The sequence below is a fragment of the Leptonychotes weddellii genome, chromosome 4, assembly GCF_054177405.1.
Source record: "Leptonychotes weddellii isolate Sample4059 chromosome 4, ASM5417740v2, whole genome shotgun sequence".
NCBI classification, from domain to species: Eukaryota; Metazoa; Chordata; class Mammalia; order Carnivora; family Phocidae; genus Leptonychotes; species Leptonychotes weddellii.
In genome coordinates, this window is record NC_138372.1 from 57014054 (window position 1) to 57038553 (window position 24500).

General features: G+C 37.6%; 1 protein-coding gene across 1 annotated transcript; it reads left to right on the top strand.

Annotated features, from left to right (window-relative positions):
* On the top strand, positions 1–24500 carry LHX8 (LIM homeobox 8). The gene is made up of 9 exons (XM_031028490.2): positions 1–91; positions 1821–1907; positions 2310–2471; positions 6258–6379; positions 8391–8611; positions 9119–9222; positions 13691–13786; positions 19472–19655; positions 23833–24500. Exons 2-9 carry the CDS (start codon positions 1833–1835, stop codon positions 23907–23909), a joined length of 1041 nt encoding a protein of 346 aa, XP_030884350.1. The 5' UTR covers positions 1–91; positions 1821–1832; the 3' UTR covers positions 23910–24500.

Below are 24500 nucleotides of genomic sequence, written 5' to 3' on the forward strand. Positions count from 1 at the left end.
GCCTCCCCTCCCCACAAGCTCACTTAACCTGAGGCATGGAGACTGTAATTTGGGAGACGAAGCCTCGAGCCTAAGGCGTTCTCGGGTACATGTGAGTCGTGCTTTTGTTCTATTTGCCGTGTGGTGATCGTGGCGTGGGGAAGAGCGAGTCGGGAGGTCGGGGCGGCTGTCGGGGTGGGACCAGAGGCTCGGCTCCTTGCGTCCAGCCGCTCGCGGGCGCGCCTCTGGCCGCTGGACGACTCGCGGCGCCGCGGGCCCACGGTGAGACAGAGGGAGTCATGGCTCCTGGAAGGCCTCGGGGGATCCCAGGGCGGGCCAGGAGGGCCATTTCACTTAAAATACCAAAAATAAGAACAGGGCAAAACCCAGGGCAAACGAGTCACACCTTTCGTCCAGTAGATGGGGAAAACTGACAAGCGCTCACCTCACTCCGGAGGCAGGACCCGTTGGTGTCTCGCGTTTTAAGTTTGAAAATCATCTGCAGCCTGTTTGAGCGCCTCAGAGGGACCCGCTTTGGGTACCGCTGACTTTGTCGGACGTTGGCGGGGAATACCCAGCGAAAGCCGTACTTTTCTGCTTAAACTCTCTTTGTGTCTGAGAGGATGAGGCCTCCGAGCGGCGGCGCTGGGGCCAGCCTAGGGAGCGCACCCGAGGGTCCCCGCTGAGGGCCGGGCAGGGAGGGGGTCTCCCGGGTTCGGACGGTGTCTCGCCTGGCGCAGCCGGAAGTAGGGAGGTGAAGAGTCAGAAACGCAGGTGTGGGCCGCTCGAGTTCCGCACCCCTGCCCTCAAACTGGAGTTTTTGTAAACGAGGGCAGAAAAAGCCTAGAGAGGCTGCGTTTTCGTTTAAGAACAAAACTACAGCAAAGGCTTGGAAACACTTGAGTAATGCGCGCTGTTGCTTTAAAACATTTTGACCGAGGTTGGGTGAGTTTTAATGGCACAAATTAAATTCAGCTGGATATTTTCCATTATTCGTCCCGCTTTTTGCGCTGGTTAAAAATAATCCTTTAGTAGCTCAAATGTTGACTTACTGAGCTATAAGTGGCAATTTATACCTTAAAGAAACGAGTGTAAATCACTCGCAGCTCTAATTGCTGTAAGTTTACGAAAGAGCTGCTGGCTTGGTTTAATCTGAAGCATTTTCATTCAAATTGTCATCGGAACAAACACCAGGCTTCTTAAATCCCGCTGTAATTAGCTTTCAAGTATCCTATTAAACCTCTTCACCTTTTGGGCTATCCAATTCAAAAAGCTCCCTTTTAAAAATATATGTGTCTTGCTCTTTTAATTGAGGTTATTAAAGAAATCAAGTTTCTTCCCTCACCCCCTCCTCAATCCTCTTTTCTTCTCTCCCACTCGCCCCCCCGCCCCCGCCCCTTGCACCCGCTTTAGCCTGGTGATCCCGGCTCCGTCGTGATTGACGTCTAGAAAGAAAATGCTTTGTGCTGGGATGATTGTTATTAACTTGTTACCCCCGGCAGGGGGGCGGGGAACCGACTTGCTCCGGTGAGCGCTAGGGACCTGCGGCCCCGAGAGCTCCGCAGCGCGCCGGGCGAGCCCTCAGCGCTGCGGTGGCCGCCTTGCCACGCGCTCGGGCTGCGCCGCCGTGGCCGGCGGCTGACAAGGGAGGCTGCGCTCCCGCCCGCTTGCCCGCGGCGCCGGGGCCCTGGAGCCCTGACGGCTGCACGCGCGGCCTGGCGCGCTGGGGGCCTTCATTAGCCCGCTCCGCGTGCCAGAAGCCGAGGCTCAGGGCTGAGCGTGCCGGCTCTGAACTTCTGCTCTCCGTTTTTTCCCCATTTTCCCCTCCTCCCACCCCGCAGTGCCAGGGGCTCATGTCGGAGGAGTGCGGGCGGATTGCAGCCCTGGCGGCCGCGAGGACTCGGAAAGGCGCCGGGGAAGAGGGACTGGTGAGTGGGGAGGGACACGGCAGTTGGCAAGACTGGACGTGTGGAGGCGGCCCAGGACGAAGGGCCGCTGTCCCCGCGCTCCTTCCTGGGCCCAGCTGGCCCCTCGGGGAGCGGGTGGAAGGAGGGCCTGGGGCAGGGCGTGGTGGAAAGCTGAGCCGGCGGGATGGGCTGGGCCGAGCTGTAAGGCTCCCTGGGTCCTTGAGGTCACGGGTCGACAGCCCCAGCGGGTGCGTGGCGGGAGCTTGGACCCGGGGGAGAGAGCGGGAAGCAAGACCTCACGAACTGGGGGTGGCCCGGGGGAAAGGAGGGGAAGGGGGTGGGGGAGTCCCGGTGGTTCCGTGGGTTGAGGAGAGGAGGAGGGGTCTAGAACCGCCTGCGACTGCGCCTCACGGCTTCCTTCAGGTGAGCCCCGAGGGAGCGGGGGACGAGGACTCGTGCTCCTCCTCGGCCCCGCTGTCCCCGTCGTCCTCGCCCCGGTCCATGGCCTCGGGCTCTGTCTGCCCCCCTGGCAAGTGTGTGTGCAACAGCTGCGGCCTGGAGATCGTGGACAAGTACCTTCTCAAGGTAGGGTGGAGCCGCGAGGCCCAAGGGGAGCGGGGTTACCAGGGAACTTTGGGAAAAGAGAAAAGTTTTTTTCCCCCTCTTTTCCTTTCGAGTTCTCGTGCAGGTTGTAGGCTTTCTCAGCAAAACAGCCCAGTCCAGGGCAAATCGAAAGAGTGGGAGAAGAAATCGTAGAATCTCCCACGTTATTGCAAAACAGCTTGTGTATATGACACGTCGTGGTCTAGAAGAGCCGATACCCCGGGGGTGGTTGTACTAGAGTCAGCCACCGACTTGTAGAGAAGCAAAAGTGGGTTAATCCTTTTACTCATTTTGGAACAGGGTCCTGCGTGATTATTTTTACCGAGCCTGGGTAATGGTCCCTCCACCCCCAATAACACCCCTACACCTGCCTGCTTCTAAGAGTTCCTGGTCAGTATATGTTGGCTGATTCCCCTTTGCGGTGTCTCCGTTGGTAAGGACCACTGTAAAGTGCCTTAAAGGGTCTTTCTGGACAGGATTTTTACATAGTTTTATGTTTAGTAACAGTCACTTGAGGCTTTTCCAAAGTAAAAGTTTATAGGACCATGTACATAAAAACCATTTTCAGTACCTCCTCCCTCTTACTAATATTTGAAGGCCACCCAATGCTTATTTAATGTCCTCTCCAGTGCTTGTGAAAAAATGGAAATCCATATAAAGTTAGACCCCCCATCCCCCCACCCCCCAAAAAAAGGAAGGCAGGAGAGAAAGAAGGCAGGAAGGGAAGCAAAAAGAAAGAAGAAAGATAGATGGATGCCTGGGATGAAGTGCTAGTTTGAGAATTGACTGTTAATCTGTTTCACTTCTCTCAAAATACTGTGCGGGAATTTTGGAGTAGAAATTCTGGCAGGCCACAGTTAACCATGTCACTGAGTGCAGGGTCATGGTCCCATGTGTCTTAATCCTAATACCGTGGGTTTTCAACTTCAACAGCTCTTTAAAACAACTATTTAAAATAATGATCTCTCCTACACTGAATTAGTAGCAAACCAGTACACTTTCTATTCCCTCCTCATCAATCTCCCCCCACCCCCTCCCCCCATTTTTTCAGAAGGATTAATTATGGAGAGCATGAGTTCAAAAGGCACGTTATTGGGCTTTTTTAAATTTAAATTTCTACCTCAATGTATAAAGCTGTTTAATCTGTAAAGTGGGAATAACACCTTATAGATACAACCCAGATAAAGCGCCAAAAGAAGTTTTGGTGAAAAATTGAAAAGTAACTAAATTAATTTTAATTGGGGATTGAGTCTTAAAGCTGGCCAATTAACATGGCTCTCTCTTTAAATCTACATTTTTAAGATACCCTGTTTTTAGACCTGAGCTTTTTTGGATATCTCAAAATCATCTTTTGGATCAAAACTAGTTTGTTATTTTCAGTGAGCTCTCTCAATAATTAACATAATCTTTAAGAATGTTTCTAAATGGGTCTATAAAGGCTTTAATACTTCATACCAGAGAGGATTTAGAAAAAAAAGCATTATAAAATGACAACACACGTCTGAAGTAAATATTGTTTCTAGTATTCACTTTTATATGTTAAAAATACATTTGTATATTATATTTACTTACATAAAATACCTAAGTTATCTAAATAACTTACATAAAGCTATTTGTTGTAGGACTGTTGTCCTGCCAGTGAAGTCTTCTATGTACAGTCTTATTCTGTCCATTTTTGTACATATTAGTGTATTAGTATATTAGCTCTAAAGTTTGACATTATATGATTATATAAAAACTGAGTTTTTTTTTTTTTGAGTAATTATTCTAAAAGAGAAGTTTAAATTCAATTTGAGTCACTGGTGAAAAATAATTGTTAGACCTAGTAGAGTATTTGAGGGTACAACTGTTTAATATAGAAAATATAGAAACCATTTAATATAGAAAAACATCATCTCATGAGACAAGTAAAATTGAGTTAAAAAAGTAGGAGAGGAATTAGATGTGTCTTTTACCTCATCTAATATTTCAGTGCCCTGTTTGGATGGTTTTTCTGGCTTGGTCCCATATACATATACAAATTGGATCAATAACAGCCATCAGGAAAGGTCTATATTCTCTAGAATTTTCTCTCTTTACCTTACTTTCCTCCCTGGAAAAGAAATGGAAGATGAACATTCTTTTCTTTTTAAAGTAAACTTTAAAAAAGGGTGACAAACCAGGCATTAGGTTTGGTTTTAGGGAGGTAGAAGATAGCCATGACTCTGCTCTGAAGCCTGAATCTATACTTGCTTGGAGAGAGGAAAAAGAAGAGCCTGGATAAGATCAAAATGTAGAAGTTCCTATGCATTGGAATGCTAAAGGAAGCCTGTATTTTTAAACTTTAATTGTCCCATGTTAGGAAAAAAATAGAAGGAAAATACATATTTATTTCTAGGATAGTATTAACCATTGTTAATATTTTTTATTCTGATTTCCTTTGTTTGTTTCTTCCAAGTTTTCCTATGTAGTAAGCAAAACTTAAAATTTAAAAAATTTCACCAAAATGATACTCTTCATTAATGCTTTGGAAAGAGGCCTATAACTGCAATTAGAAGCAAGTGAAACTTTTTCCTTCAGCTTCAAAGTATCTTTCATATTTTGTATCACAAACATTTTGAAAAAACATTTTTGAACAGTAGTGCTAATCTGAATCATTGGACAGATAGGACTTTTGCTACACTATTTCATAATAAAGGCTATTTCACAATTTACCCTTTTCACAACTTCCTAATTACTATTTTAGACATTAGATCCATTTGTAGGGTGTAACTGGTGTTTTTGCATCATTGCTGTTCTCTTATATGAAATGAAATTATGCTTAATTGGTTAAACATAAACTCAATTCTTGTATCCATTTAACAAGAGCAAACGTTGGGAGCCTGTGTTATAAGCAAGTTCAATCCAATACACATCTTCATTCTTGAAGGCTGAAGTTGTGGTGATTATAGTATTATGGCAACAGTTTAAGGTGAGGGTTGTTATGATTTGTTCCCTGAATTGACAATATTTCATGTTCCTATTTAGAAAATATAAAGTGTTGTGATTTATTAGACACTGTTTTATGCCTTATTACTTGGAATATAAATGGCAAACAGTGCTTGGGTGCCTTTTTAGAACCACTTATAATCAGATCAATTTTTTTCTCCAATAGCCAAATCATTAGTTAGGGTTCCAATAATTTACTCCTTGATTTTATTATTTAATGTTAGAAGGTAGCCATATCAACATTTAAATCTACCTTAGCTATTTCTGTTTGGTAAGGGAAATGGATTGCCTGGCTTCTTTATAAGGGTAAGTATTTTACAAAGCTGCTTTTTCACTTTCTTTCTCTGTCACTTCAACTAGTGTAACATTTATAATTGTTTGGTCAAAAAATAGATTGAGAAGGTATGTGGCTTGACTTCTTTAGCTACCAGGTTTCCTGGTGGGAAGAATTTGGTGAAAGAAAAAATAAAACAAGCCTGTATGTAGGACTTTAAAGTGACCAAAATTTTCCGTATTCATAGAAGTTCGATTTCAAAAAGAAAAAAAAAGCACACACCCTGAATTCTTCAAAGGAATAAACAATTTAACACACAGTGTAAAATATGCTATTGTGATTTTCCTGGTTGAGGTCTGAAAGGGAATATATCTAGACACATATTTGTGTAAATTACACCTTTTAGATAGAAACATTCAGCGCATATGTTAAAATATTAAGGAGCCAGTTTTTAAAATTGCTTAGTGTACAAAACCAATGAACGATACTGTGAGTGCGGTATTAAAATTGCTTCTTTTCCATTACAGGTGAATGACCTGTGCTGGCATGTTCGGTGTCTCTCCTGCAGTGTCTGCAGGACCTCCTTAGGAAGGCATACCAGCTGTTATATTAAAGACAAAGACATTTTCTGCAAACTTGATTATTTCAGGTACACTGTGGAACATTTTTTAGTAGACACTCCAAGATAATACGCAAAGAGAATTTTGTAAACAAGCTTTCTTGTCCAGTTTTATGTATGGAAACCCAGTTTTTCTTATATAATGGATTTCAAAATGAGAATGCTTCACATTTTTGAGGTATAACTTATATCAAAACAAATACAATAAGCATGTTTATGTGTTCTAGGAATTCAGTATACAAAAACTAATTTAAAATAATTATTTCCTCTTTGGGAATGAAAGGTTTAGATATTAAAAACAGGGAAACTTCTCGCTGTGCATAGGTCAAGTATAAAATATAAGATGACTTATTGTGACAAAGTCCGTTATTTGCAGGGGATGCTAAGATGAAATGAAATAATTATGGTGGGAAAAATCAAGGTTTTGTTAAGTGTTTACCAGTTTACTATAGAATGATCCCTAGTTATACCTACAAAATGTCAGCAGTTTGGAGAATGTGTTAAACGATATAATTTAGAGGATTCCAGTATCAGAAATACACCAAGTCTGATTATTCTATCCAAAAAGCCTGTTTCTTTTTTGTCTGTTCTTTGATCTTTGTTTTGTGAGATTGTATTGGCCCAAGATATTAAATGTAACATCTTTTCTGCGATCTCTTTATAAATTGTTTAAATGCACTGTTTCTTCTAGGATATAATTCTTAATAGATAGCTGTCTAGAAATTGAAATTATTCCTAAGCATGACTTTTAAAATTACCATATTTTTTTCTTTATTTGAATTTCCAAATGAAGAAAAATGTTCACCATGAAATTGGGAAATTACTACTATATAATGAAGTTTATAATACTAATTATGTTGTTTATACTCAGTTTCAAAAACTGGTTTCAGAGAGTTTAGTGATTGATTTGAATAAAATTGCTAATTAAAAGCATTTCATAAAACCCAGACCCTTTATTTTATAAAGTCACAGAATTTTGTAATTACCAAAAACATATATTTCTCATCAGGTTTACTCTCCATTTCTTCAAAAATGATAGCAATTTGCCTCCTTTTTGATTTAAGATATGCAAATATTAATTTTTTTATGATAATTTAAAGCTTTTTGAAAGATTTAGTTTCAGCAAGTTATTGAAAGTCTAGTTCTTCAGGATTTTTTTATACTTCATATTATATTCTGAAATTTAGTTTTAGGATTCACTTTTTCAGATTAACTTAAACAAAACTGGCAATACCTCTAAAGATATGCTAATGAATAGAAACAGACACATATCTGGTTTGATGTAGATATGCAAGGCCATGACTGTGATTATGATAGGACACATAGCAAAGAATGTCCAGTTACTCAGAGCAGGAGAAAAAAAAAAATTTACATCTGGCATTTTGTTACATTTAACCTGCATTTAATGTCCAGGTTGGTCTCTGAAAGTTTTAGATAATGTATCTCCCCCTCCTGTGACTAGCAATGCAATAGCTTATTCACCAATGGAAACATATCTGAGTTTTCATTCCTCACTCTCAGGGTGAACAGTTTCTGTTCTACCCATTCTTTGATAATATCAATTTTAAATGTTTAAATATTTTAACTTAAAAAATGATATTTAAAACATTTTTTAATTATCTCAATTTGGTTTTAAGAAGTCATTATATTTTTACTGTGCTTTTGCACTTTCAGGTTTCAATCTGGAGTATATGTATGTTTGTATCTTGAATCTCTAGGAATTTATAAATGTGTTGATATTTGTTACAAAAGGGATATTGAAACTCATATTGCATTTATTTTAAAAGAAAAAATCCAGTCTTCCTTTAAAGTAACAATGAGAAGTTTTTGTTTTATAAACTGATTTGAACTATGGCCCTATCTTAAGTCTTGATTGCTTACCATATTGACTTTCAGAAAAATAATTGATGCCTGTTTCATTTTCAAAAGATGTAAATACTTAGGTTAATGCAATGAGTAATATAATGTATTAGTTTACTCAGGCTGATGAGTATCTCACCAAATATTAAAATCTTCACCTCCTGCTCTTCTGTTTATATAGAAGGTATGGAACTCGCTGCTCTCGTTGTGGGAGGCATATCCATTCTACTGACTGGGTCCGGAGGGCCAAGGGGAATGTCTATCACTTGGCATGCTTTGCCTGCTTTTCTTGCAAAAGGCAACTTTCCACGGGAGAGGAGTTTGCTTTGGTGGAAGAGAAAGTCCTCTGCAGAGTGCATTATGACTGTATGCTGGATAATTTAAAAAGAGAAGTGGAAAATGGTAAATATATACTTAAAATACTTTGGAGTCTTTTGGGACAGTGAATACAGGGAATAAAAATGATTTTTCCTTAGGTCATTTTAATGCATTATTTTGTGCAGTGTAGTTGTGGTAAAACTCATTAAGCATTCTACTGTTAGTGATGATCTCCATGTGTTTATATGCAGGAAAAGCCATGGCATGTGTATTAGCCTTGTACCATATTCTCAGGCAGCAGCCTTGAATTTAAGGCTGTGTTTTGCTTTTTGTAACCAGTTGTTTTCCTGTATTTGCCTTCTTAGGATGAACCTTAGATGTATGCTCTTCTAACTTTTTGCACTTTTGAGTAAATATACAAGCCTATATATTGTTTCCACAGAATATTTCTAGTGTGTTTTAAAACTTAACTGACAGATTTGGGCAATCTACAATTTCACACGAAGCCAAGAGATACAAGAAACATATTATTACTTGATCAGCGGACCCATTTGAGTTACCAACATGTATGCTGTTGTTTTTTAAATTCAGGCAATGGGATTAGTGTTGAAGGTGCCCTCCTCACAGAGCAAGATGTTAATCATCCAAAACCAGCAAAAAGAGCTCGGACCAGCTTTACAGCAGATCAGCTCCAGGTAGACATGACAATGAATTTATGATTTTTGAAGTCCCTCCTGACCAAAACAAACAACACAAACAAAAAAATCCCCCAACTCCCCTGCCCCCTCCCCCAAACACCCAAAACAATTTCATGCTGCCTAAGAACATTTTCATATTTTCAAAAAAGTTAGCCTGTGCGTTTAATGAATACTAACTTGGTGATTGTATGAAAATATACTTATAGCCCTAAAATGTTTGTCAGTATTTCCAGAGTCATGACCTGGTATGAACTAGTCATTCAAGCTTTATTTCCCTGGGATTTATTGGTATTAACGTCAAAGTGCAAACAAAATATTGATCAGTCCTGACTTTCTGATAAAATCAGTTTAACCAAGGCATTTATTTACATTACTACCTATAATGGGGATAGAAGACAAAATATTTTAAGACTATTAACAGAAAGAGACATACAGTATGTGGGCCTATGGGACACTAATGTGTTCACCTTTTTAACAAATTATAATGAGCCTCTTAATGGCTAAGTTTGTATAATTTTCTGTATAGGAAAGAATTGAATATGCCTTACCATAAACAACAGGAATCTAGTTATTGACTCCACAACCAAGTAAACCTTTTCGTGTTTTTAAAAGGGATAGAGGGAGCTAATTCTATAGTTTGATGCTGAAGGTTGATTATGTCCCCTGAAAGAGGAGGTATTATTTCAGTTTAGTTGCCCTAAATATAATTGTTATAAGTTCAACTCATGTCAGTTGTCAAAAAAATAATTAATTACTCATTGCTTTATCTTTAAGTCTACACATATAATGATTCTTTTTGACATTTTTTCAGATAAAGAAATCACGTTTTCTAAAAGATTAATGTGGATGAGGTATTTGTTTTATGGTAAGGTAAAGTAACATTTATTGAGCGCCTACCATGTACTACTGGGTGCTTTACACATAGGATGTATCTTAGCTCAAACTTTAAAGGACATTATACAACGTTAGCAATTGAGTAAAAGTAATATTCTGAAAATCACATATGGTATCAAAGACTTGCCAGTGTTTAAGATAAATACAGTAAAAGGGTTTTAAGAGAGAATTTTTATTTGGGAGAATGATTAAGAAAGAAACCTTAATGTGATACAAATATTTCAAGGGAACTTAGATCACATAAAGCCTAAATTAGAAGATATGAATAGCTGTGGGAGACCTGGCAGCAAAATACTAGTAGCTAAAAGATGTCTGAGTTAAAATAGAATTTCTAATATAAATATATTGTTTTTAAAATGGGCTGTTTCCATGAAGGGCTGGCTATAGTTTTAATAATTATAAGGCTGACAGTAAAAGTTTATGTGAAATTAAAGTTATTAAAATTATAATAGTGAAAACTTGAAACAACTTCAGGTAGATATACAATTTCATATAGGAAAATAATTACAGGTACTAATTAAATAAAGAGGGAATAATATTTGTGAAAGTTATGCTATGCTAGGCATTTATCTACATTCTCTCCTTTAATTCTTAACAATAATTCCTTGATGTAGGTAGCCTCATCCAAGAGGTGCAGGAACTCCCCTCAAGGCAGACTACCAAGGGAATAGCAGAGAAGAGATTTGGAAACTTCCCCAATCCTCTGGTGTTTTCATTTTGCTTGGCCACCAGATCCTGAGTGAAATAAAAGCTCCACTTAATGGCAGCAGCAGCTAAAACAAGAGTGAGATTCCAAATCTTGCATAAGTTTTTAAAGATTTATATTGGAACCACAGGTTTTAAAAAATGAAAATAGAAAAAAATGAAAATAGAAGTGATATGCCTTCAAAGCATATACTCATTTTTTTCAGTATTTATTAGTATCTGTCTTAAGCCAGGGATGGCTGAAACAAATGAGACACAATCTTTGCCCTCAAGTGTTTCTTTATACCTGAGGAATCTGGAAAACATAGCTGTAAATTTTTTAAAAACTTAAATCATTATATTTTGCTAGAACCTCTAATAAATCAGACAATGTACCCTCATTGTCAAATTGTCCTTTCAGGAAACTGGTATATTCAAATAGTACTTGAATTCAGCAGAATAACAAAATGTTACAGGTGATCAATAAGTCAAGACTGTTCATGAACTACTGCTTTGGACAGAGGAGAGTTAACATGGGAAGAATAAACAAGATAATTTCCCAAAATTATTTAGAAATTTACGGGAAGAAAAAGTTGTTTAAGGTTCACAACAGAATAACATTTTGTGTTGGCAAGAATATTTTAAATATGGTCCCATTTGTAGAAATGGTATTTAAGAAGTTCCTGCCAATGTTGTGGTTTGCATATTGTAGTTGGAAGCTCTTGCTCAATGATTATGAATATAAAACATGCCAAGGTTAGCACCTATTTTAATCCACTTTCAGATTGACTTGGTCAGCTGCTACTATGCAGATACCTGTCATTTCTGGGATTTCCTGGCCTTAAAATGATGAGTGTCTACAAAGGCTCACTCCTTGACCATGTTAAAAAGACCTCAGAAAAGAAGTGGGGTGGGTTTCAACATCATTAGTGACTGAAGAACAATGAAATTAAGTAGAAATTAAAAGGCTTTTTGTGTGTGTGTGAGAGATTAAACATTGATTAGCACATCTTACTTTCCCTTTAGCATATACTGATTCTAAACCATCAGTGTTCATTTAAGCTTTGCTTTATTCTTTGATGAGAAATTGCTTTATTAAGTATAACTTGGTTTCATTATTAAACTTGTGAATTTGAAATGCATTTGTGAAAAAGCATGCTGTTTTTTTGTTTTATAAATTATCAATAATGGCCTAACAAGCAAATTCTTAAATATCTGTTTAGCTTTTCCTCTTGAAAAATTAAAAAAACAAAGACCATTAATTTGCTCATTCTTTTTTCTCTTTGGGATAATACATGCTCAACTACATATGAACACAACTATTTGTACATGACAATATTGAAGTAACACATTTGGAATAAGAAAGGAAGAATGAGGTGAACTGAGTGAAATTATAAACTTTTAGGTCAGTTTTGCCCATTTTTAAAAGGTAAAATACATGCTGTTTACAGTGAGTGTGTGAACAAATATGGTTGGACAGGAAGCCAGGAATACCTTATTCTAGAAGTCACTAATCAGAACTGAAAAAATTATATAATTTGTAAACTTTGTAAGGTTTCCTGGAACAACATTGGTCTTTTTCTCCACACTATCTTCAACTTTTCCTCATGTTGTCAGGGTTCATTGTGTTACAAACCCTTAAGCACATATTATGTGGTGGGAAAGGGTATTAGTTCCTGGGGATATGAAGAATAAGACATTCCCTTTGCCCTCAAGAAGCTTACTTTGCTATGGAGAGCTAGACTTGCCAGTGAATTATTTAGCTGCCTTGTGATGTGTGCAGTGGCAGAAGTCTGTATTAGATGAGAAACACAGTGGAGAATGCAATTAATTTTGCCTATGGAAAATGGTGTTGAGGCCCGTGATGGCTAAGGTCTTTAGGGAGATTGGTTATCCCCATCCCACACCCATAGACATGTACAATTATGTTGGATGACAGACTCCCTCTCCCATTTTTCATAATCCTTTATATTTTATACTACTTCCCTCAGTTGATTGACTTTTAAGTAATAAAATTCAAATATCCCTCTTGATTCCCATGATTTCCTCTTCAGAAAGAATACAAAGCCCTTGGCTTATGCTTTATTCTGGTACTCCCTCCCGCTTTATGCTTCTCCCCTTACCTTGTATTGTAGTTATTGGCATGTCCATATCTTTGTCTCAAAAAGTTGAGACCAGGGACAGTTTTTTCATGTGTCACTGTCTCATGACACTTAGCACAGTGATTCTAATCCAAAGGTTCATATCAAATCACCTGAGAGCTTTTTCAATGTACAGATGTTTAGATCCCAGGAAATTCCTATTCACTGGGCTGATTGATATCTTTTTTTTTTTTTTTAAGATCCCTGATACTGTTTTGCATGGAGCAAGTGCTCAAAACAATTAATGTTGGAGTATGGAATCCATCTGTTGCACTGTATACAATTGCTGATGGATAAAAATTGTAGTATGAGCCTATTTAACTTAGTAGAGGTTGGAGATAAATTTGATAGGATTTTTGTATTTTTAAAAGTTTTCTAATGCAAGAAATTTTTAACAAAGTGGAAGAAATAGTAAATAGACATACCATTTATTCATTTCATTTGTAGAAGAATGGAAGAAGAACAAAGGTGAGCTCATTTTTAGCAGCATAGTTGAGAGACAGGTTTTATGTTGAAATAAATTTTTTTTTGAAAGATCTCAGTGTAGCGACTTGTTTGTAAATTTACAGCATATGCTTTCTTTTCATTTATATGCATTCACCCATATTGATTTTCTAGTAATAAAATACAAGTATCTTATTTTCTTGTGCATGTCTTATCTCTCCTGTCATCAAAATGCAGAAGATTGAGTTTCTTATATTTAGCTATTTACTACCTTTATTTTTTATTTTTTTAAAAAAAAACAGGTTATGCAAGCACAGTTTGCTCAGGACAACAACCCAGATGCACAGACCCTCCAGAAACTGGCAGAAAGGACAGGCTTGAGCAGACGTGTGATACAGGTGATTATTTTAAAGGTTAATCAAGAGATACTAAAAGGTCTACTCTAGGTCTTTATGAATGTGCTGTGTGTGTGTGTGAGAAATATCAAAGCATTAGCTTCCCATTTTAGGTTTACACTCTGTATCAGTTTTTTTTAAACCTGATAATTAGTCTGCTTGGGCTGGGCTATCAATTGTTAAACAACTCTGTGTACAAGTTACTTCATTCAGTGTTCGCAGCAACCCGAATAAGATCCTCAACCTAAAAAAGAGAACTGTGGTTCCAAGCTAGATCTGGTTCCAAAGCCAGTAATTTTTTTCCACTTTTCTGTGATTGTGTGTGTGTGTGTGTGTGTGTGTGTGAGTGAAGGGGGACTTGATGACCTTTGTTAAAGATCCAGGTAGAGGGAGTGGTGTGAACAAAGCTAGGGAAGGATGAATTAGAGCAAATTCATTGAAATGTTAATTTTATATCTGCAAATTGTGAGAGATGAAATTGTTGGAGCTGAACTTATAGGGGCGTGATTATAGAATTCTGTCCTGAGCAGGAGAAAGCCATGGTAGCTGGTGAGCAAATGGCAAGAATTAGGGTTGGAAGAATTAAATTAGAGATATACAGATTAGTTGGGATGCCCAGCAAAGTAGTGATTTTTTTAAGAGACTTAAATGGGGTAGTGACCTCAAATTCATTGAGAAACATTTTATTGTGTGTGTGCTGGTGGCAAAGAGGCAAGAAAAGGACCTGGACACTATAATGGGGAAGGAGAGAGAAGTGAAGGATGACTCTTAAATTTGAAATCAGAGTATCCATAGGAATAGTGCTATTGACAGGAATATTCAAGTCAAAGAAAGATGATTTGTAATTGGGAAGGAGATGAATTTCCTTTTAGCTCTGCCAATCATACAGTGATGGTGGCAGTTGGGCATATAAACAGGTATTTTAAAAGATGAACAGGACTCAAACAAAAAGATCCAATGCCATGAAATTGGGTAAGATCCTTTAGAACGAGATCATAAACAGTAAAAAGAGAAGAATGAACTTTAGGGAGAGGGGAGGGTAAGTGGTGCTATTTGAAAGGGACATAGTAACAGTCAGGATCAAGGAATGAGTCTGGTAGAAAAGCATCATGGAACCCAAAGGAATGTGTACAGGTGGAGCTGGCCAACTGTGTCAAGATCTTATAGAGAAATCAGGGAAATAGAAAATAATTTTAAATAACATTCAAGGTTCAAAAAAGTTTACGGAATTAATGCAAGTAACCATAACCAGCAAGATGAAATTTAGTTGGGGGTTGGGGGGGGAGGAGGTAAAATCCAACTTTGTATATATGTTTTCTTTCTTTTTTTTTTTTTTTTTTAAAGATTTTATTTATTTATTTGACAGAGAGACACAGCGAGAGAGGGAACACAAGCAGGGGGAGTGGGAGAGGGAGAAGCAGGCTTCCCGTGGAGCAGGGAGCCCGATGCGGGGCTCGATCCCAGAACCCTGGGACCATGACCTGAGCCGAAGGCAGACGCTTAACGACTGAGCCACCCAGGCGCCCCTATATGTTTTATTTCTTAAATTGGGTGGCTGATACTTCTTAAATAGGGTGCTCATTCTTCAATTTATTATTATTAAGCCTGAGGCATTTCATAATTAAATCATCTATACAAAGAAGCTGATGGGGAAAAACCTGATGGTACTGCAGCTTCTCTAAAGACTTAGATTCCCAGTAGATTTGTCTGACTGCAGTTTAATGAGGTTCTCTGAGGAGTTGAGTCATACGACCTCAGTGCTTTTCAAATGTCCAGGGTATTGTGTTTATTTCAGAGTGTCAAATTTTATTTATTTATTTTTTTAAAGATTTTATTTATTTGACAGAGACACAGTGAGAGAGGGAACACAAGCAGGGGGAGTGGGAGAGGGAGAAGCAGGCTTCCCACCGAGCAGGGAGCCTGATGTGGAGCTCGATCCCAGGACTCTGGGATCACGACCCGAGCCGAAGGCAGACGCTTAACGACTGAGCCACCCAGGCACCCCTGGAGTGCCAAATTTTAAAAAGGGGTCTAACAAGAAACCAATCTGAACAGACTGCTTCCTTTAGAGTCAGGCTAATAAGGTCATGAAAGAACTAGAAATCATGGGCTAATATTAACAGCAATAGGAATATTTGTCTGGAGATGAGATAGTAAGAGAAGGAATAGTATAAACAGAGTAAGTATCTTTAAATATATATGGAAGGCTGTCCTGCAGATAGCAGAATCAGGTCTTTGGGAATGAAGGAAAAGGCAGATTTCACTCATGATGAAGAACTTTCTCAGCATGAAAGTCTACAAAAATGACATGGGCTGCCATTGGAGGTAGTGAGTTTCGGGAGCCTGGAAATGGAGCTTCCTTTGTCGAGGTGGTACAGACTCAATGGGTTGAGGGTTCCTTCTAATCTAAGAGTCTGTACGTTCAATGACAATGACTGCTCCAGCTAAGTCAATTCATGACTATTATAAGTACTAGAACTTGGAGAATATATTGTTGGATGGTGGTTTTTAATATGTGAAGATTGAATTTAAATATTTTTGAGAGGATAGCAAAGGAAGGAGTACTAGCGTGCAAATATATATATTATTTGTCTATATATACATTTACTTTATTTCCAAATTTTCATTATCCTAAAAGTGCTGTAATGAATAACACTGTATGTACACCTTGCTCACTTGTTCCTTAGTTTCCATATGATAAATTTCTAGAAGTGGGGTTGTTGAGTCAAAAGATAAAACATTTTTAGGGCCTTTAACTGATTAACTGATAGTACAAAAATCACCTTCCAGAAAGTTCATACCAGTTTATTCTGCCAGGAGCTACATATGCAAGTTCCCTTTTACCAACCCATGCAAATTCTGAATACTGTCATTCTTTTACATCCCTTCCAATTTTGGTAGAAAATCGTTTTTATTTATATTTCTTTGATTATCAATGACCTTTAACATGTTTGCTTATTTTGTAATTTTAGAAATTGTATGTTTTTAGTCCACTTTTCTATTGGGTGGTGCCTTTTCTCTCCATCTTACTGATTTTTATTCTTTTTATCATGTTAAACTTCCATAGTTCATCAGTTTCTTTTCATTTATTTTCTCCATATAGAACTTATATATGTATATTTTAAATACTTTATTTTAAAGAGAGATTGAGCATGATTGGAGGGAGGGGCAGAAAGGAAGGGAGAGGGAAGGGGAAAGAATCTCAAGCAGACTTCTCCCTGAGCGTGGGGTTCCACGTGGAGGTTGATCTAACGACCCTGAGATCATGACCTGAGCCGAAACCAAGATTCAAACGCTTAAGTGACTGAAGCACCCAGGTGCCCCAGAACTTTTATATTTTTATGTATTCCAATCTCTCAATATCTTCTTCTTCTAGCTTTGGCCCTTTTTATGCTTCTTCAGCTAGAGAGTTTATCAGTATTGACTGTTGTTTCCCTTAAATGTTTATGGTTCCAATTATTTACATCTAATTTTTAATTTATCTGGAATTAACTTTTGGGGAGGATATGCAGGAACACTTGTGGGCAGAGGGCTAGCTGTGGAATTAACTTTTGGTTATTAGTGAGATAGGGATTTTACCATTTTTTTCCTCACAAATGATTAGCCAAGTTTCTCTAAATCAGTATTATGCCATGCTTTCCCAATAATTTAAAATTCCATCTTTTTTATACATAAAAATCTGATATTTGGCTCTTTGGGCTTTCTCAGAGATCCATCTTATGGATTAGTCTTTTCTTTTTCAGAATGTCTACATAGCCTGATCTTAGCTTATATAGTTTACAGTTTAGAACTCAAAAAATTTTAAAGTGTGTTGCTCAGAGAAAATTTTAACTCTTCTTGGAGGTTTGCAAAACAAGAAATTTTAAGTCAGTGAGGAGGGTCAAAATGACTTGTATTTGAATTCTGAAGTTGGGTGGCCCTCATGCCAGAAGTTATTTTCTGATGGTCTGGAATTGTCAACTATATTTTTCTGTGCAAGTTACATGACATTTGTGTTTATAAACCTCTCTCTACTTGACTACCTGTTGATGATCTTTCCGAGGAGCTATTTGAATCAGCATTAAGGTAGTTTTTCTGCTGATATGTCATGCCTTTTTCATAATATTTCCAAAGTCTGGATTTTTTTTTTTTTTAAAAAAAACAACTGAGTAGGTTCCATCCAGTATATAATTTATTGGAGATGTAAGATACTTTGGAGAAACTTTGGGAACCATAGTGCCATGTCAGTTAGGTTATACGTAGCCCACTGGGATGCATGTCTTCTGGGTACTGTTAGGGAAAGCGCTGGTGGCTGTAGTTCTCTTTTACAAGTTCAAGAACATGTGAGGATGTCTTCTTGAGTGGGTGAGTGACAGTAGTGACACCTATTATTAAGGAGCCTGTGGAGAGAACTGTGACTGAAGACTTTGGGTTCAGTCCCTGTGTAAGTGTCTAAGAGCCTAATACTCCTGAAATGGAGGAGAAGGCTATGACTCCCCACTCCTTTTCCTTGGTATAGGCCTATGTCTTGTTCCTGAAACCCCTAGAGTTTGTACTTCGCCAGCTCTCTAATTTTGAGTCCCAAGGGCAGGATGTGTCTTTGAAGTCAGGTCAGCTTTTTTGTATAAATCTTTTTGCAGATTCCTTCTGTTCTACATTATTCAGCCCGGATTCTCTTGTGCCATCAAATAACTTCCTACCAGCCTTGGGCGGGGGCTTATGCCCCTGATCTCTCCCTGGCCTTCTCCCCTGACACTAAAATGTTATCTTTATTTCCTTAAACTTTTTATTCCTTCACTTCTCTTTCTCCTCATGACAGACTTATTTGGAGTGATGGCAAATAAGTGCTATGATATTTTAATAGAGCAACACTCTATAGTCAAGTTTTATCTAACAGCAGAGAGTTAAAACACAGGCAGATTAATTACTGGGAGCATTCTGGGCAGCCTAGCCTCACTCATCCTGACCTGGATGCAAAACTATGCTTGCCTTGAATTTGTTTCCTTTATTTCTGTGATAGAGTAGACAACAGGGTGGTTATCTCTTTACATTTTGTGAACTGTTTCACCAGTGGATGTGTTTATATTTTATTCTTCTTAAGTATTACTCATTTTTTCTTATTATAAGCCTGACCTTAACATGCTTCTTAGGGAATAGTCTATGTATTCACTAAGAGAAATTGAACTCGGCAGGTTAAAATGTGATTGGAATAACTGAATCAAGAGGTTTGTAGAAAGCTTTAAGTTCTCAGTAGGGATTTAGTCATTTGGAAAAGGATTTGAAATAAGTCCAGCAGGTGTCTAAGAATACATTTAGTTGGGTTTTTTTATTGTCGTTGTTGTTAAGTTCTGATTTAAAGGGCTTTTTTTCTGTTTTTCTTTTTGTCCCAAATGCCGGTAGTTAAAGCCAAGGAAACTTTTCTGAAATTCTTGAACTTCTTCCCTCCCTTTTATTTTGGAAGATGCTAGGATAGTATAGAATTGGCTTTTAAGTAAATCACCAGATAGTTACGATATGAACAAAGAAAATGACCATTGTTATTTATACAAATGTTTCTCTTCTGTCTACAGAACTGTTTAAAAAGCTTGTTTAGATTTATACCGTGCTCATATCATAAAGAAATTGAGGATTCATTTCTTTGTAAACTGAGTTGATAAGGTACTCAGAGTTGACATGTGACATACCTACATTGCTTTTCTCCTCCCTCAGGTGTGGTTTCAGAATTGTCGAGCACGCCATAAGAAACACGTCAGTCCTAATCACTCCTCCTCTGCCCCAGTCACAGCAGTCCCGCCCTCCAGGCTGTCTCCACCCATGTTAGAAGAAATGGCTTATTCTGCCTATGTGCCCCAAGATGGGACGATGCTAACTGCGCTGCATAGTTACATGGATGGTAGGTATCCCAACCTTTAACAGCTGTTGACCAAGCACAATAACTGATAACTGCTAATATTAGCTGATTGATAGGATTCATATTTTGAAATATTACCTCAGTCGTAGCTGAAAAATTATGTGTGGGGGGTTGCAGTAGGGAGCAGAAATGTCCAAACATTCTTATTTCTGTGACTACATTTTAAGGGACAAGTTTAACACCCACTTCACAGCTAAAATACAAATATTGATAATGACTGTTAGTGCTTGATTTTTTACTTAGGAAAAAAACGTTTTTTGTTGTTTTGTTTTGTTTTCACCTGATATTTAAATAATTTATTTTCCTATGGTCAGAGAAAGTATTCACACTCAGAGTTTTATTTATTTAAAATCAATTAATTAACATACAGTGTATTATTAGTTTCAGAGGTAGAGTTCAGTGATTCATCAGTTGCATATAATACCCATTACATCATGTGTCCTCCTTAATGTCCATCACCCAGTTACCCCATCCCTCCACCCACCTCCCCTCTAGCAACCCTCAGTTTGTTTCCTACAATTAAGAATCTCTTATGGTTTGTCTCCCTCTCTGATTTCGTCTTCTTTTATTTTTTCCTCTCTTCCCCTGTGATCCTGTTTTGTTTCTTAAATTCCACATGAGTGAGATCATATGATAATTGTCTTTCTCTGATTGACTTATTTCGCTTAGCATAATACCCTCTAGTTCCATCCACCTCGTTGCAAATGGCACACTCAGAATTTTAGATCGGAGTTAGTATACTGAGTTTTGTTAAACTTTATTGAAGCAAAACATGCATATAGAAAAGTGCACACATAACAAGTATCCAGCTTGATGAATTATTAAAGTGAGAATATCCATGTAAATACCAGATGAAGTAGAACATAATTAACACCCCAGAAACCTCTTATGTCCCCTTCCAATTATTATCCTCTTCCTCCAGAGTAACGTTGCCTTGACTTCTAAAATCATGTTTTTGTTTTGCCTGTTTTTGAGCTTTATATAAACTGAACCGTATGGAATGTATTCTTGTGTATCTCACTTCTTTCAAGTACATTGTTTGTGAGATTCACTTGTATTTATTGCAAGAATCAGTGATTTGTTTTATTGTTATATGGAATTCCACTGTGGGAATATACCACAATTTAACCATTTTATGGTTGATAAACATTTGTGTTTGAGCATGTTTAGGCTTTTATGAATATGCTGCTATGGACTTTATTTTACATGCCTTTTGATGTACATTAATTCATACTTCTGTTTGGTATGTACCTGGGAGTGGAACTTAGGGTCATAGGCTACCCATACACTCAACTTCAGCTGATTCTGTCAGTTTCCCATAGTGGTTGAACCAGTTAACACTTGGCCCAGCACTATGTGAGAGTTCAAGGTGCTCCACATCCTTGCCAACACTTGGTATGGTGTGATTTCTTTTAACCAGTTTGATGGTTGGGTAGTGCTCATTATTTTAATTTGCTTTTCCCTCATGACTGATGAGATTGAGCATGTTTTCCCCGGGCATTTGTATATCCTTTTTTTTGTGAAGAGCCTATTCATGTCTTTTGTCTGTTGGTCTATTGGCTTGTCCATTTTGTTTTTTCCTTGATTTATCTTAATTCTTACTGTATTTTGCATATAAAAAGTTTTTTGATGATATCTCCTCCTATTCATTGGCTTGCCTTTTTCTACTCTCTTAAGGGTATGTTTTGTTGAGCACAAGTTCCTAATTTTAATGTAGTTCATTTCATCAGTTTTTTTCCTTCATGGACAGTGCTTTCTTTGTGACCTATTCAAGAAATTATTTCTCCTCAAAAATAGTGAACATATTCCTCTTATGTTATCTTCTTGAAACTTATCTGACCTTTGACATTTAGATTTACAGTCCGTCTGGAATTGGATTTTGTATGTAGTATGAGATAGGAAGCAAAACTCTTTTGTTATATTGATAAAAATACCAATTTCCCAGCTGTTTTGTAGTGACACATTTCTCATAAATCAACTGTTTATGTAATGTAGGTGTTAATTTCTGTACACTCTATTTTATTGGACTACTTATTTTCATATTTATACCTAATTGTTTTAATTATTCAAGTTCTACAATTCTTGATATCCAGTAGAAAAAGTCTTCCTACTTTGTTTTTATTTAAGTTTGTATTGCCTATTCTTGACCCTTGCATTTCCATAAATTTTACCAGCTTGTCAATTTCCACCAAAAAATAAATTGAAATTTTGATATAGTCTGTTAGATCACTTTGTAAGAAACTGCCATCTTAATAATATCACCTTCCATCCTATGAACTTTGTCTTTCTATTTATTTAGAGCATCTTTAAGTACTTTTTTATATTCTAGAGTTTTTGGCTCAGTAATCTTGCACATCTAAGGTTCATTCATAAGTGTTTGTTTTAATGCAGTTGTTAATGGTATTTCCTGTGTATGTGGAACTTTAGGTTGGCAGCTATTTTTTTTCCGGCACTTTGAAGGTAAGGTAACACTGGCTTCTGGCTTTCACTGTTTCTATTGTTTAGGATATGGATAGTTAATCTGATGCTACTTATTGTTGAAATCAGCTATTGGTCTTATTCTTGCTCTATTGAAAGTAAATGTTGTTTTATCCCAGCTTTTCTCTTTGTGTTTGGTTTTCAGTTTTATTATAATGATACGCTTCTTGAGTATGTAGTTTGATGTATTTCATTATGGAAAAGTCTCAGTTTTTGTCTCTTCAAATATTGTTTCTGCCCCTTATGAAAAAATTCCATATTTCCCGGCCTTTTGACCTTCCATGCTTTAGTCCAGGTATTTTCTTCTGACCTATCTCCAGGTCACTAAGTACCTAATATGGTTGTAAAACTTACCCACTGAGTTCTTAATTTCAGTTATTGTATCTTCAGTTTTAGAATTTCCATTTCATTCTTTTATATAGTTTTCACTTTTATGCTGAAATCTTCTATTTTTGCCACTTTATTTCTTAATAAAATTGTTATTGTAATACTAAAGTTTATGTCTAATAACTCCAATATTTGGATCTCTTTGTTTTCAGTCATGTCTTCTTATTTCCCTTTTTATTTTTTATTGCACCTCTGATGTTGGGTTGGGTATGAAAAACTCGAAATAATTTGAAGCTCTGAATGGTCTCCACCAGAGAGGATTTGGTTTTGCCTCTGGCAGGAAGTTAGGCTGGGGTAAGATCAACTTAATCCAATCAGCATCAGTCCTCAGGAAGGCTGGTGTATTTCTGGGTCACTACTTGGACTTAGCCTTTTGGGATTCCAGACAACGCTTCTGTTTTGTTGTGTTTGTTTCTGTTGTTTTAAACCAGACCTTCTCTTCGGTGGTCCCTGATCTTTCGTGTTTGTTCTGCATCTCCCAGACAAAGTCTGACTCCTACAAGTCTGCTCAAATTCTCAGCCTCTCACGCATCCCTTTTCTTTTAAAATTGTCACTAATTTTGGGGGGTAGGTGGTGGAAAGTAGCCTCATTTTATTTCCCTTCTCTTCTGGGACTTGCTTTGCAGCTTCTCATTATCTTGGTATCTTTCAGATGCCTTCCAAGAGATTTTCAAAAATTTGGGCCAGCTTTCCTAGTTGCGCTCAGAGGGAGGTTTGGTTTGAAGCATCACAGACCTTGCTGAGAATGGAAACTTCATTTAAAGTTTTGGTTAAATAAAAAACCAGAGCCCTGTACCATTGTTGCGATTATACTAGCATTAAAACTGTGTACGTTCACATGAATGACTACAGTGTTGCCTGAGTCAAACGTGCTTTGATGCATGTTTAGGGAAGAGGTGGTTAAGCATTCATAAAGGAGAATTTGGGGGGGGGTCATCCTATAGACAGCTTTATATGGAAGCTAGCAGCATCTCTGCAGACAAAGCTTTTGTGTGTTCTAGCTGTAGGGTAAAGTGCAGTGAATGGGGTATGGATGGAGGACATTAAAGTGTCAAAAGCTTGTGGCCCCAAAAAAGGTTTTGGGGGTAAACTATTCCTGGATTCTCATTTAATACTGTACTCACTATGCTGAATAAGTTAATGCTTCTGCTGAGGTTAGTGGAATGAGTGTAGCTTGGTGCCCTCAGCTATAATGAGTAATGAAAACGCATTGCCTTGGATTGTTTTTGTTTGTTTTTAAATCAGTTTTATTCAGCCTACAAAACTGATCCACAAATTTCTTTCTATTTTATAGCTCATTCACCAACAACTCTTGGACTCCAGCCCTTGTTACCCCATTCAATGACACAACTGCCAATAAGTCATACCTAATTCCTTTTTTCAGGGATAGAAATGATTAAGGATATAATCTTGTCATTTATTATGTATAAAATACCATTGAAAAGATATTAATGTTAATTTTTTATTTAACACTCAAAGCATTTTCAACATCACTTTGCTTAACCAGGTATGTATCTATAGTTGGCCTGCAAGACACTTTTATTGATTCTTCATTTTTTGTAAAATTTATGTTTACAAGAAGAAAACAGATCAAAACTTTTTTTGTATTGTCTGGAAATAGTTCACTCTAGTGTGTATCTGTTAATTTATTTGTCATCAAAAGAGCACTTTGCCTAAAAGAAAGGACTGACAAGTGTGCAAAATGTTTACAATCCTTTGTGAAATTGTAGTTTATCATTAGTTTGTATCTGTAAGTTATTGTTATAAATATTACCTGTATTTTTTGTTATATACAACTTTATACTTTGAAGCTTGTATCTGTGAATTTGCAACTGAAATTTATTTTGCCAATGTTTTCTGAATGAATTGAATAAAGCTTCTGTTGTAGCATGCCATGCAAACACATTATTGTGTTTGTGGTTGATGAATTATGGCTGTAAATAACACTATAGTTTAATAAGC

What these genes read in the sequence shown, in the direction of transcription:
- LHX8 (XM_031028490.2), top strand. Translation starts at nt 1,833, where the DNA reads ATGTCGGAGGAGTGCGGGCGGATTGCAGCCCTGGCGGCCGCGAGGACT. An exon ending in GCGCCGGGGAAGAGGGACTG is followed by an intron (nt 1,908 to 2,309) that starts GTGAGTGGGGAG and finishes GGCTTCCTTCAG; the next exon opens with GTGAGCCCCGAGGGAGCGGG. An exon ending in AAAAAGAGAAGTGGAAAATG is followed by an intron (nt 8,612 to 9,118) that starts GTAAATATATAC and finishes TTTTAAATTCAG; the next exon opens with GCAATGGGATTAGTGTTGAA.